This window comes from Mustela putorius, unplaced genomic scaffold (genome assembly GCF_011764305.1).
Source record: "Mustela putorius furo isolate JIRA1106 unplaced genomic scaffold, ASM1176430v1.1 tig00004053_pilon_pilon_pilon, whole genome shotgun sequence".
In the NCBI taxonomy this organism is placed as follows: Eukaryota; Metazoa; Chordata; class Mammalia; order Carnivora; family Mustelidae; genus Mustela; species Mustela putorius.
Window position 1 is genome coordinate 207,019 of NW_025422186.1, and position 14,033 is coordinate 221,051.

General features: G+C 38.2%; 1 protein-coding gene across 1 annotated transcript in view; it reads left to right on the forward strand.

Moving 5' to 3' along the window:
* The window catches only part of TEX11 (testis expressed 11), a gene marked incomplete at its 5' end in the record, with an annotated part of 282,218 nt that overhangs the window by 203,880 nt on the left and 64,305 nt on the right, over positions 1-14,033 (forward strand). Inside the window, one exon of the mRNA XM_045072768.1 lies at positions 7,474-7,546. Within this exon, the coding sequence (XP_044928703.1) occupies positions 7,474-7,546 (73 nt within the window). The remainder of the gene's footprint in view (positions 1-7,473; positions 7,547-14,033) is intronic.

The following is a 14,033-nucleotide window of genomic DNA, read 5'->3' on the forward strand; positions in this document are numbered from 1 at the left end:
CCTTTTATACAAATGTATCCTGACCCCTATCCTACATTATTTTTTAACAAACGTATTGAGGTATAATTAGCATAGCTTAGGATTCACCCAGTAAAGTATACAGTTTAAAGGTTTTTAGAATATTCAGATTTGTGCAGCTATTGACACAATATAGTTTTTTTGTTTGTTTGTTTTTGGTTTTTTTTTTTTTTTAAGATTTCACTTATGTACTTGACAGAGATCACAAGTAGGCAGAGAGGCAGGCAGAGAGAGAGAGAGAGAAGGAAGCAGGCTCCCTGCTGAGCAGAGAGCCCGATGTGGGGCTCAATCCCAGGATCCTGAGATCATGACCCAAGCCAAAGGCAGAGGCCTTAACCCACTGAGCCACCCAGGCATCCCCACAATATAGTTTTTAAAACATTTCATCACTCTAAAAAAATATCACTTACCTATTAGCAGTCACTCCCTGTCCCAACCAGTAGCCCTAGGCATCCACTAATCTATTTTGTGTCTTTATAGATTTCCTATTGTGGATATTTCATATAAATATTATCATATGACTTAATCTTTCCTGACTGACTCCGTATAGGTTCACCATGTTGTAGTTTGGATCAGTACTCCATTCCCATAATGGCTGAATGATATTCCAATATATGAATATACCACATTTTGTTTTTCCATTCATCCATGGATGGATATTGAGTTTTAACAATTTTCAGCTGTTACAAATAATGCTATGGTAAACACTTATATAGAAATTTTGTGTGGACATGTGTGTTTTATTTTCCCTTGAGTATATACCTAGCAGTGGAATTGCTCGGTTTTATGATAACTCTATGCTTAATCTTGTGAGGAACTACCAGAGTATTTTCCAGAGCAGCAAAACCATTTTACATTCCCACCAGCACTAGGCTAAGGTTCTACTTTCTGCACCTCCTTGCCACAACTTTCAGTTTCAGTAGTTTATGTTTCTGGAAATGTGTGTATTATAATCTAAGTGATCTTATTTTTTGGCTTACAGTTGGTCATAGTTTTCCCTTAGAATCATTTTTTTATTTCTGTAAGTTTGATGATTATGGCCCCTCTTTCACTCCTGATTATAGTCATTTGTGTCTTCTCCTTTTTTTTTTCTTGACCAGTTTATACAAAATTTTTTCAATTTAATTTTCTTTTTCAAGAACCAAGTTTGATTTCTTTTATCTCCCTATTATGTTTCTGGTCTCTGTTTCATTAATTCCCACTCTAATCTTTATCATTTTCTTCCTTCTGGTTGCTTAGGTTTTAGTTTGCTTTTCTTCCAGTGTCTTAGAGTAGAAGTTTAGCTTAGTAACTTACTTCTTCTTTTTGTAATAACTTTTATAGCTATAAATTTCCCTCTAAGCACTGTGTCTTAAGCTGTTTGAAGCACTATAAATTTGGGGACACATTCAGACCCACAGCATTCCTCCTTTGGCCCCTCAAAATTCATATCCTCCTCATACAAAATACATTCATTCCATCTCAATAGCTCTAAACATCTTAATTCATTCTAGCATTGACTCAAAAGTCTAAGTCCATAGTTTCTTCTAAATATCATCTAAACCAGATACGAGGTAAGATTGAAGGTACAATTCATCCTGAGGCAAATTGCTCTACAGCTATGAACATGTGAAATCAAACAAGTTATATGCTTCCAAAATGCAGTGGAGAGACAAGAATAAGATAGATATTCCTATTCAAAAAGGAGAAATAGGAAAAAAAAAAGTTAATGGGTTCAAAGTAAGTCTGAAACCTAGTGGGCCAAGTAATATTAAACACCAAGGCTTGGGAACAATCCTCCTTGGCTTTGTGTCCCACATTCTGGACCCACTGGGACTGCAGTTGTGTCCCCAAACCTCTAGGCCCCATCCACATGGTTCTGCCAGGTGTAAACCCATGCTATAGCTCTCACAGATTAAGGTTCAGACTGGAATCCCTCACAGTAGCTGTGCCGCCCTGGGATGGAAAGCTGCACTGGGTGTTGCCCCTAATGGGGGTCTCCTGCTATAGCTTCACCCCACAGCGGTTTTTTGAGCTCCAAAGTCTCCTCTGGCATCTTTTGAAATCTAGGTGGAAGCCTTTATGCTCCCCACTCTTGCATTCTGCCTACCATGAGGACACCAAGCTGATGACTTCCCAAAGTTTGTGACCTATGCCGTCTGGAGGGGCAGGCATAACAGCCTGCTACACTTGGAGTGGCTGTGCAACATGGCCCCAGAATTTGAGAAGGGGAGTCGGGGAGGTTCAGTGGCACTGGGGAGCTGTGTCTCCTCCTTTGAAATCATTCTGCCTCTTAGACCCTTGTACTCTAGGGCCTGTGTTGGGAGGCCTTTTTTAGGGCCAGCCCCAAGAACTCTGAACTGCCTCAGGTCATTCTTCCATTGCTTTGGACAAGAGTTACTAACTTCTGTTTAGATGGCTGACCAATTTCCCCATTGTCTTGGTGTGTGAATAGCTCCTGGCTTCTGTTGAGATGGTTGAACCACAGCATTCTCCTTATCAAATTTCAATCATACCCATAGTGTTCCGTCTTAAACTAGCTTTCTTATTTCTTTCAATTTGATAGGCTGAAAATTTTCTAAATTTTTAAATTGTGCTTCCTTTAAAAAAAAAAAGGTTTAATTATTTATTTGAGAGAGTATGCAAGAGAGTGAGCAGCAGTTGAGGTGGGGGGCAAAGAGAGAGGGAAACCAGAATCCCCGCTGAGCAGGGAACCCAATGTGGAGCTCAGTGCGGGGGTCAATCCCAGGACCTGAGCAGAAGGCAGACACTTAATGGATTGAGCCACCCAGGTGCCCCTGTGCTTCCTTTGTGATTAGCATTTTCACCTTTAAATCATTTCTCTCTTCTTATATTTTACTATAAGCATTCAAGAGAAACCAGGCCACTTTTTCAGCACCTTGCTTAGAAATTTTTTTAGCCAAATGTCCAATTTCGCCACTCAAAAGTATTCTATGAAACACTAGGACATAAACACAATCCCGCCAAACTTTTTGCTATTTTTTTTGCGTGGGTGGCTTTCCTCCAATTTCCATTGTTCCTCCTTCGTCATCGGAATGATCTTCAATATCCATATTTCTACCAACATTCTCTTCACTGTATTCCCAAACTGTTCTCTAAGAAGATTGATTTCTGCAGCTATTCTCTTTCTTGGTCCTCATGTAACCAGGGCACAGGGATGTCTGAGGGTCCCAGACAGACCAGATCTGGCCATGCGCTGACAAAATCCAAAGGCAGAGAGGGGATTGGTGGTGAAAAAAGAAAGGAATTTATTTCAGTGAGGGCAACAATGGGAAGATAGCAGACTAGTGTCTCAAAGACAACCGTGGAAGTGCTAAAAATAATTCTAGGTTTATACAAGGAAAACGTGGGGAAAAGGTCAGTAGGTACATGAAGATACAGTCATTGTCTTGGGATCAGTCACATGGAGTCTTGCAGGCTCAGGGCAATCCTTATTGCTTGAGAGGGTAGTTTAATTCCCATCATGGGATGCTTTGCCCACAGAGTACTTTGCCTGAGTTGAGATAAGCCAAAAAGAAGAGCTTCATCAATTAGAAAGTACAGACAGAGGTAAAAAATGGGGATAGCTGAAGTCCTCTTTCAAATATGAGAATTGCTCTTAACCATTCATTCTCAGCAAAGTAGTTTTTTTCTAGCTCACGCCTCTGAACTCTTCCAGCTTCTACCCATTATACAGTTCCAAAACTGCTTCCATTCATTCAGGCGTTTGTTAGAGAAGTACCCCACTCTCAGTGCTAGTTTTCTCTCTTAGCCCGTTTAGGCTTCTATAACTAAAACACCACACACTGAGAAGCTTATAAACAACAGAATTTTATTTCTCACAGTTCTTGAGGATAGAAGTCCAAGATCAAGGTACTAGCATGGTTGTGTTCTCTGGTGAGGGCCTTTTTTCCTGATTCCTAGTTTGCGCCTTTTTTCTTTGTCTTCACATGGTAGAAAGGGCTAAGGATCTCTCTATAGCCTCTTAAAGGGCACACATCCCATTCTTGAGGGCTCTACCTCTGTGACTTTAGCACCTCCTAAAAGCCCCACCTACTAATACCTGCACCTTTGAGGTTTAAGATTTCAACATATGAACTGGTTGAGTGGTACACATTCAGACCATAGCATACTGCTTGAGCAGCATCCCATATGTTTTGGTATGTTGTGTTTTCTTTTCATTCGTCTCGAATTATATTTAAATTTTCATTGTGATTTTTTTCTTTGACCCATTGTTTATTTAGTAGCCTCTTACTTAATATATCCACATATTTGTGAATTCCCCAAACTTGTATTATCTTATTGATTTCTAAACTTACTCCACTAAGGTCAGAGTACGTAGTTTGTGTAATTTCATGTTATTTAAACTTTATTTGAAGTTTGTGTTGGAGCCTAGCATATTGTCTGTCCTGGAGAAAGTGCCGTGTGTGCTTGAGAAGAATTTGTGTGATTCTTGGGTTGGTGGAATGGTGTGTTAGTTATAAAAAACAATGGTTTTGGGGTGCCTGGGTGGCTCAGTGGGTTAAAGCCTCTGCCTTCGGCTCGGGTCGTGATCCCAGGGTCCTGGGATCGAGCCCCATGTCGGGCTCTCTGCTCCGCTGGGAGCCTGCTTCCTCCTCTCTCTTTGCCTGCCTCTCTGCCTACTTGTGATTTCTCTCTGTCACATAAATAAAATTTAAAAGAAAAAAAAAACAATGGTTTTATACAATTGCTTTTTAAAAGAATTGAAAGAAGAAAAAAGAAATATATATTTATATACTTTTATGTTTACATAACTATTACATAATTGCTTTTACCAGTGTACTTTTTTTCTGTTTGGATTCAGACTATCTGGCGTCATTTGTTTTCAGCCTGAAGAACTTCTCCTAGCATTTTTATAAAATGGTTCTGCCAGCAATAAATTCTATCGACTTTTGTTTATAATTTTTTTGTTTTTTGCTTTCAGTTCTGAAAGATAGTTTTGCTGGTTATTAGATTGTTGGTTAATGGTTATTGTCTTTGGGGCGCCTGGGTGGCTCAGTGGGTTAAAGCCTCTGCTTTCGGCTCAGGTCATGATCCCAGGGTCCTGGGATCAAGCCCTGCATCGGGCTCTCTGCTTGGCAGGGAGCCTGCTTCCTTCTCTCCTCTGCCTGCCTCTCTGCCTACTTGTGATCTCTATCTGTCAAATAAATAAATAAAATCTTTTTAAAAAACTGTTACTATCTTTCATCATATTGAATATGTTATTCCACTGCCTTCTTTATTGAGATTATATATTTGCTGAGACATTGTCACCAAACCTTTGTTAAACTGTGATTTCCTTTTGTTGTTTGAACATACTTAAAATAGCTGCTTTGAAATCTTTGTCTGCCAAGTTCAGCATCTGGACCTTTTCAGTCAATTCCTCTTGCCTGCTTTTTTCCTGCATTTGGGTCGTACTTTACCATTTCTTTGCATATCTCACAATATTCTGTTGAAAACTAGACATTTTAGATAATATATTGAAGCATCTTTGAATACTTATTCCCCTCTGTGGTTTGTTGTCATTAATACTTGCTTGTTTATTGGTTTAGAGACTTGGCTGGGCTAGTTCAGGCTAGTCTACTTCCCTCAGCTATACAGAAGGGTTCGGCTTCTGATATCACTCTCTAGAGGTCACAGTCTTTGCTTGTGGAGTCACCCTGGCCCCCCCTCTACAAAGGGATGAAAGTCGTTTTAGCAGGGTTATTTTTATAGTTTCTCTTTCCGCGATATCCTTGTTAACTTCTGAATAGTCTTTCATTGGTGTTAACCCAGATGTTAATCTTGACTAATTACTAGCATGGTTGCTTTTTGGTGGGGGTGAGTGTGTGTGTGTGTTTGTGTGTGTGCGTGCGCACGTGCATGTGCATGTTTGTGTTCAAAAATGCTTTTAGACATTAATTGTTCCACAGTCTGATACATTTAATGTGAGGCTCCTTTGAAAAGTGGTAGGGATCTTAGTTTTTTCTCACCCTCGTTCCCTATGTAAGCTTCTGGCTGGTCTTCTGTTTTGCATGTTGACATCATTGAGCTATTAGCCTCTTTTTAAGTATTCAACTCCGAAATCTCCCCTTTTTTTTTTTTGTAGTAGCCTTAGACTTGAACTTCCCCAAGCTGTGTTCCAATTAAAGTCAGTCCTCTTAGGCAGAGATACAGAGCTGACTCTTCTAATGAGCTGCTGCTTCTCCTGAGAAGAAATTTTATATCACTGTTTTGGAGCTGGAAGTGGGAACATGGCACATTTCTCTCAGAGTGACAGCCCAGCTCTGTGAGTAAGGTGCTTGGCAGGAGTCATAGTCCCTGGCATTCTGAACTTGCCTCTCCCAGTGGAAACTCTGTTCTATAAGCAAGCTGCAGTGAGGGCAATTGAGACCCAGTAACTGTAATTTCCCATGCCTGGTTATAGGGACTGGGTAGAGGAAGAGAGCTCCAGGCCTCTTATTTGTGCTTATTATAATAGAGTTCCTGCAATTCAGATCGGGGGGAGGAGGATGAAAAGTGCTGGCAGCTTGCCCCTTCTGGAAATGCCTAGTCTAGAAGCTGAGAATACAGGGAGCCCCATCTTCTTGGTCATACACACCCCCCTAAAGTAGCACTCACACTGAGCTGGGAGTGGATGGTGAGTAGATGAGGGTTCAGCTATCATGGGTGTTTACTGTCTTACTGAGACTCAGTAGATTCCTGGAATAGAAGTGTCTCCATTTTCTTTTTACCCTTTGGGCAATTTCCTGAGACTTTACATGTTTGTGTTTTATAATTCATCAGTTACGGTTGTTTTACTAGGGGGAGGGTCCATGGAACTCTTCATAACACCATTCTAGAAGTGCTGCTCTTCTGTCCTAGATTATTAAAATTGATAGTGCTAAAGATTTTCTGTTTAATCCTCATTTTCTGGGACATGAAGAAAATTACAAATGGGGGCACCTGGGTGGCTCAGTTGGCTAAGTGTCTGCCTTTGGCTCAGGTTATGATCCCAGGGTCCTGGGATTGAGTCCCACATTGGGCTCCCTGCTCAACAGGGAGTCTGCTTCTTCTCCCTCTGTGGCTGCCCCCTGCTTGTGCTTGTATTTCTGCAACTAAATAAATAAGTAAATAAAATCTTTAAAAAAGAAATATAAATAGGGGCACCTGGGTGGCTCAGTGGGTTAAAGCCTCTGCCTTCAGCTCGGGTCATGATCCCAGGGTCCTGGGATGGAGCCCCGCATCGGGCTCTCTGCTCTGTGGAGAGCCTGCTTCCTCTTCTCTCTCTGCCTGCCTCTCTACCTACTTGTGATCTCTGTCAAATAAATAAATAAAATCTTTAAAAAAAAGAAATACAAAGAGAGGTTAATATTTGTATATAAATTATAAGTGTTCAGCTTAAACTGTAATTTTTCTATCATTTTTAACTGCTTTTAATGCATATGATACATTATTTTAATTTGCTTTAAGTTTTGTCTGGTTGAGACTAATTTTCTTTGCATTATTGCCAAATAGACCGAGTTACTGAGTCGTGCCCTCGAGCAGATCCATAAATGTAGAGAAATCTGGAATCTCCTGAAAGAAACAGGTACAGTGGGAACTGGGAGTTCGGTAATACAGTTATAAAAGGCATTTCTAATCTGAATAACTCAGTCTTTATCACCAGAAATTTGTGCCACTTCAGTACTTGATAGCCAGTCAAATGATTGTTTGAAGACCGTATGACTATACTTTGACTCTCTGACACACTGCTTGGCATAAGAATATTTTTTACTTTGTTTTTTTATGGAAGCATAGTATTGAGTATAAAAATAGGATAATTATTGTTCAATATGACATTATTGCCCTTAGGCCACTAGATTTCATGTCTAATTTAATCAAGCTCTAATTCTGAGTAAATGTAGGCTACAGAGCCTTCCAAACCATAATCATATCAGATACTATTAACTTTTTATTATGAAATAATCAAAATAGTAATTAACCTTTTTAAAGTTATATAATAACTTGATACTGTTTCTTCATTAAGGATGGTATTGGCTTTTAGGTGTAGGCATTTTTTTAATGTTTTGTCCATCTGTTCCTATTTTAGAATTTTAAAGAATCAATATTGAATTACATGCCTTTTCAACTTCTGTAGAGATAACCTTATGGTTTTTGTCTTTTGAAGTATTAACATATTGAAGTAAAGTAATAGATTTCCAAAAGTAAGGCATCATTGCATTTCTGAATAAATCCTACTTGATCATGGTGTATTATTATAATTATTGATGAATTTGGTTTCCTAAAATTTAGAAGTTATTGGTTTGTTTTTTTCTTTTGTTTATATGTGATATCTTTGGTGGATTTTGGTATTGAACTGTAGGACTTAAAAGGAAGAACATAAACATAAAATTGAATTCACCTTTCTCAGTCTATGATAGCCATTTAAAGGAATAAAGACAAAAAGAAAGGATGGAAAATACCTAAATGACATTTATAGAAGATTTAAAAGAAATACGTACTATAGCCTGAAAATAGAAAATCCATCTTCTATTTATGTGTCCTTTGGACATTTACAAAATTGTTCACAAAGAAAACCTGAATAAATTCCAAGACACAGAAATAAAGCAATGTTATCTATCACAGTGCAATAAAACAAGGAATTGATGGAATCAAGACAAAACTCTTGACCTCTTGGACATTTTAAAACACAGAAACTACAAAATACCTAGAAAATAATGATCTTGAAAGTACTTTATAACAGAATCTAAAGTGCTAAAGCAGTTCTCAGAGCAAAATTCATAGCTTCAATGACTTATTTTAAAAGTATGTCAGGGGCACCTGGGTGGCTCAGTGTGTTAAAGCCTGTGCTTTCGGCTCAGGTCATGATCCCAGGGTCCTGGTATCGAGCCCATCGTCGGGCTCTCTGCTTGGCAGGGAGCCTGCTTCCTCCCTTCTCTCTGCCTGCCTCTGCCTACTTGTGATCTCTATCAAATAAATAAATAAAATCTTTAAAAAAAATAAAAAGTATGTCAAAATGCTGTCCACTAAAAAATCAGTTTTTTCATCCTAGGAACATAGCTGGATCATTCTAGGAACATAGCTGGACTATACACACACACACATCTAACTATATATATGTGTATATGTATATATTTCTATATCTGTATCTCTATGTCATTACAGAATTGAAAATTAAAACATATGATACATATGATACTATTCCATATGTGTTAGAATCACAAAAATCTAAAACACTCATACCACCAAATGCTGGCAAGTATGTGGAGCAATAGAAAAGTCTTATTCATTGCTGTCAGGAACGCCTGCCTGTGGTATAGACACTTGGAAGACAATTTAGTACTTTCTTATAAAACTCTCACTATACATTCCAGCAACTGTACTTTTTGTTATTTACTCAAATAAATTGGAAACTTATGTCCATGCAAAGACCTGCATGTGGGTGTTTATACAGGCTTTATTCATTGCTTAAACTTGGAATCAGTCAAGATATTCTTCAGTAGGTGAATGGATAAATCTGTGGTATGTCTAAACAATGAAATCTTAATCAGAGATAAGAAATGAGATACTAAGCCATGAAAAATCATGGGAGAATCTTTTGTTAAAGATTTATTTATTTATTTATTTATTTAAGACAGAGAAGGAGAGTGTGGAGGAGGGAGGGGCAGAGGGAGAGAGAGAATCCTGAAGCAGACTCCCCACTGAGCATGGAGCCCAAAGTGAGGCTGGATCTAGGGCCCCAAAATCATCACCTGAGCAGAAATCAAGAGTCAGCGCTTGGCGGCTTAAATGCATATTATTTTAATATGCATCTTAAATGCATATTATTTTAAATATATTTTATATATAATATAAAATTATATCTATTTATATATAATATATAATTATATATATATATCATATAATTTTCTTCATCAATCTGAAAAGGCTACATACCACATGATTCTGACTATATGATATTCCAGAAAAGTCAAAACTGTGGAGAAAATAAAAAGATCGCTGGTTGGCAGAGGTTAGTTGGGGAGGAAAGGATGAATAGACAGAACATAGAGAATTTTTAGGGCAGTGAAACTGTTCTGTGATACTACAGCAGTAGAAACCTGTCATTATACATTTGTCAAAACCCATAAAACATACATCATCAGGAGTGAACCCTAATATAACTATGGACTTTGGGTGAAAATGATGTGCAGTTTCATTGATTAGAGCAAATATAGCACTATGGCACAGAATGTTCAGTAGTGGGGTATGTTCTTTGAGGGGGAGTGGATTTGGTATATGTGGAAACTTTGTACTCTCCACCCAATTTTGCTGTGAACCTAGAACTGCTTTAAAAGAATGCCTATTACCAAAAGGGCAAGAGATAAAAATGCTAAAGAGAATGTAGAGAAAAGAGAACCCTTGTGCACATTGGTGGGAATGTATAATTGATACAGCCACTATGGAAAACAGTTATGGAGGTTCCTCAAAAAATTAAAAACAGAATGATCTAGAAATTTTACTTCTGGGTATATATCCAAAGGAAATGAAATCACTAACTCAAAGAGATATCTACACCTCCATACTGATTACAACATTATTCACAATTGGCAAGACAAGGAAGTAATTTAAGTGCCCATGAAAAGAGGAGTGGATGGGGGCACCTGGGTGGCTCAGTGGATTAAAGCCTCTGCCTTCAGCCCAGGTTGTGATCCCAGGGTCCTGGGATCGAGCCCCACATCCAGCTCTCTGCTCAACGGGGAGCCTGCTTCCCTCTCTCTCTCTGCCTGGCTCTCTGCCTACTTGTGATCTGTCAAATAAATAAATAAAAATCTTAAAAAAAAAGAAAAGAGGAGTGATGAAGAAAATATGATATATGTGTTCATCAGTATGTACATACAGTGAAACATTCAGCCTTAGAAAAGAAGGAAATCCTATGATTCTGATGGAAATTGGAGGGGGAGATGAACCATGAGAGACTATGGACTCTGAAAAACAACCTGAGGGTTTTGAAGGGGCAGGGAGTGGGAGGTTGGGTGATCCTGGTGGTGGGTATTATGGAGGGCACGTATTGCATGGAGCACTGGGTGTGGTGCATAAACAATGAGTTCTGGTACACTGAAAAGAAATTTAAAAAATAAAAAAATAAAATGTAAAACAAAAAGAGAGAGAAGGAAATCCTGCCACTTACAAGACATGAATGAACCTAGAGGGCATTATGCTAAATGAAGTAAGTCAGAGAACTGTTTTTGAACAGTTGTTTTTATTTCATTATTTCAGTTTTCTTCCTTGGGGTCTTTGTATACTTTGGATTTCCTTTGCTTGTCTTCTAACTGTATCATTTTCTCTCTTTTGAAGTTTTAATTTCCATTTTTATTTTTTAAACCCATGTCAAACATTTAAGTCAATTAATTAATGAACCACTGAGATGTTAACAGGTGGTTCAGAGGAGAATTAAAAGACACACAAACTGAGGGCTTTAGAGGGGAGGGGTGCTGGGGGATGGGTGAGCCTGGTGATGGTTATTAAGGAGGGCGCAGACTGCATGGAGCACTGGGTGTTATATGTAAACAATGAATCTTGGACCACTACATCAAAAACTACTGATGTACTATATGCTGAATAGCATAACACAGTAAGGGGCGCCTGGGTGGCTTAGTGGGTCAAAGCCTCTGCTTTCGGGTCAGGTCATGATCTCAGGGTCATGGGGGCTCTCTGCTCAGCAGGGAGCCTGCTTCCTCCTCTCTCTGCCTGCCTCTCTGCCTATTTGTGATCTCTGTCTGTCAAATAAATAAAATATTAAAAATAACCAAAAAACATAACACAATAAAAAATTTTTTTTAAAAGACAAAGACAATTAGGAAGTGAATTTCCAAGTATATGCAGAATTGAATTGTATTTGTGTTCTGTTATCTTTTGCCATTCCAAAGCTAGGATACCAGAGCCACGAAATCCTCTCTACCACATTTCACCTGTAGCACCTCTTTTCTCAAGGTCCCTGAAATTTACTGAGGGTTCCTGACCTCTTGGAAAGTGAACTCCCTACCACATTTATACTGGGACCATATAAAAAAGGTACCAGGATAATTCCCTGAGGGGATTGTGTAGGTATGTGCTCCATAAGGATGAGGTAAGATCAACATTACACCTTAAGATTATGTTACCATAACTGATTAATGGCTCTCATTGGCCATGCCTTGGTTGCACAGTCAATTTGTCCATTTATATCTTGGTTTTAAAAAAAGGACAATGGAATTGATTTTTAGGTTTTGATGCTGTGGTATATAAGATTAAATGGAGTAGTGGATCATGAGTACATCTATTATTTTTTTAATTTTTTATTTTAATTCCAGGTAGTTTCAGATGTACAATATAGTAATTCAGCAGTTCCATACGGTCACTCTGTTTTCATCATGACATGTGCACTCTCTTTTTTTAAAAGATTTTATTTATTTATTTGACAGATCAGAAGTAGGCAGAGAGGCAGGCAGAGAGAGGAGGAAGCAGGCTCCCTGCTAAGCAGAGAGCCCGATGCAGGGCTCGATTCCAGGACTCTGGGATCATGACCTGAGCCGAAGGCAGAGGCTTTAACCCACTGAGCCACCCAGGCACCCCGACATGTGCACTCTTTTATCACCATCACCTATTTAACCCTTCACCCCACTACCCTCCCCTCTTGTAACCATCAGATTGTTCTCTATAATTGAGTCTGTTTCTTGCTATATCTCTCTTATTTTTCCCTTTTCTTGTGTGTTTTGTTTCTTAAATTCCACATATGAGTGAAATCATATGGTACTTATCTTTCTAATTGTGTTATATATAAAGATCTGGAGTATTTAAACATAAACCTAGTCTCCTGTCAATCTCTGTAACCATGATTTAAAAATATATAAAAACATACAAACTATTATTTAAACGGTAAAAAAAGGACAAATTCTTATACAAACAATGCTTATAACTATATTGCTGTGGAAAGTAGGGAGACTTAATGAAAGTTTCTGAATTCAGAAGGAGGGGTAAGATCAGGAGGACGTGAATGAGAAACATATTATTTTAATATATTTGATTTTAGTTTACAGAAGCAGTGTCTACTAAATTGTTTTGAGTTACAAATAATTTAAAAAGAGGATTTTCTCATATATTCAGAAAATAGAACATTAAAACAATGTCAACAATATTCCAAATACATAACCACAATAAAATTTCCTTTATCAATTTATTCAGTCCTGTGTAGTTGATGTTCTGCTGGATCTTGGGTCAGTAGTCTGCTTTTATAAAACTGTAAGCTTTTAGGTTAGAAGAAAACCTGGAAGCCCTCATTAAGTGCACTGGTATGGTCTCAGGGTTGTCTGGTATCAACTCAGAAACCGGTAATCAAGATTCTCTTCTGACAGGTCAACAGTTTGAAGAACCTGATAGAGTCCTTTTCTGTGGGGCTCTGAGACTGTCTTTCTTTGTTAAATACACAAACTCTTGCCTGTCACTTAAAGCAAAGTCTTCAGGCAAACATCAGAGTAAAACAAACTGTCTATACATTATAGAGATTAAATAGCTGTGGTTAATTTAGTTAAGGTAACCAATAATACCAGAGTGGAAGGAAGGTAAAATTCTTTTGGGGGGTTCAGTATATAATTAAATCATAACCGTTTTTAACTGCAGTTATATATGCAAAAAACATAAAATTTGCCATTTTAGCCATTTTATGTGTACAGTTCAGTGGCGTTAATTACATTCACAATGTTAAGAAACTTTCACTACTACCTATTTCCAAAACTTTTTCATCACCTCTAACAAACTCTGTACCCATTTAGAAATAACTCTGTATCACCCTTTCTCCCAGCCCCTGGTAACTTCTCATGGTACTATCTAGATATAAGTGGAGTCATATAATATTTTTCCTTTTGTAACTTGCTTATTTCACTTAGTATAATGTTTTTAAGGTTTACCCACATTGTGATAAATCAGTACTTGGCATTCTTTTTTATGCCTGAAAATATTCCATTATATGGATATACCACATTTTATCTATTCATCTGGTCATCAATACTTGGGTGGTTTTCACCTTTGGCTACTGTGAGTAATGCTGGTGTGAACAT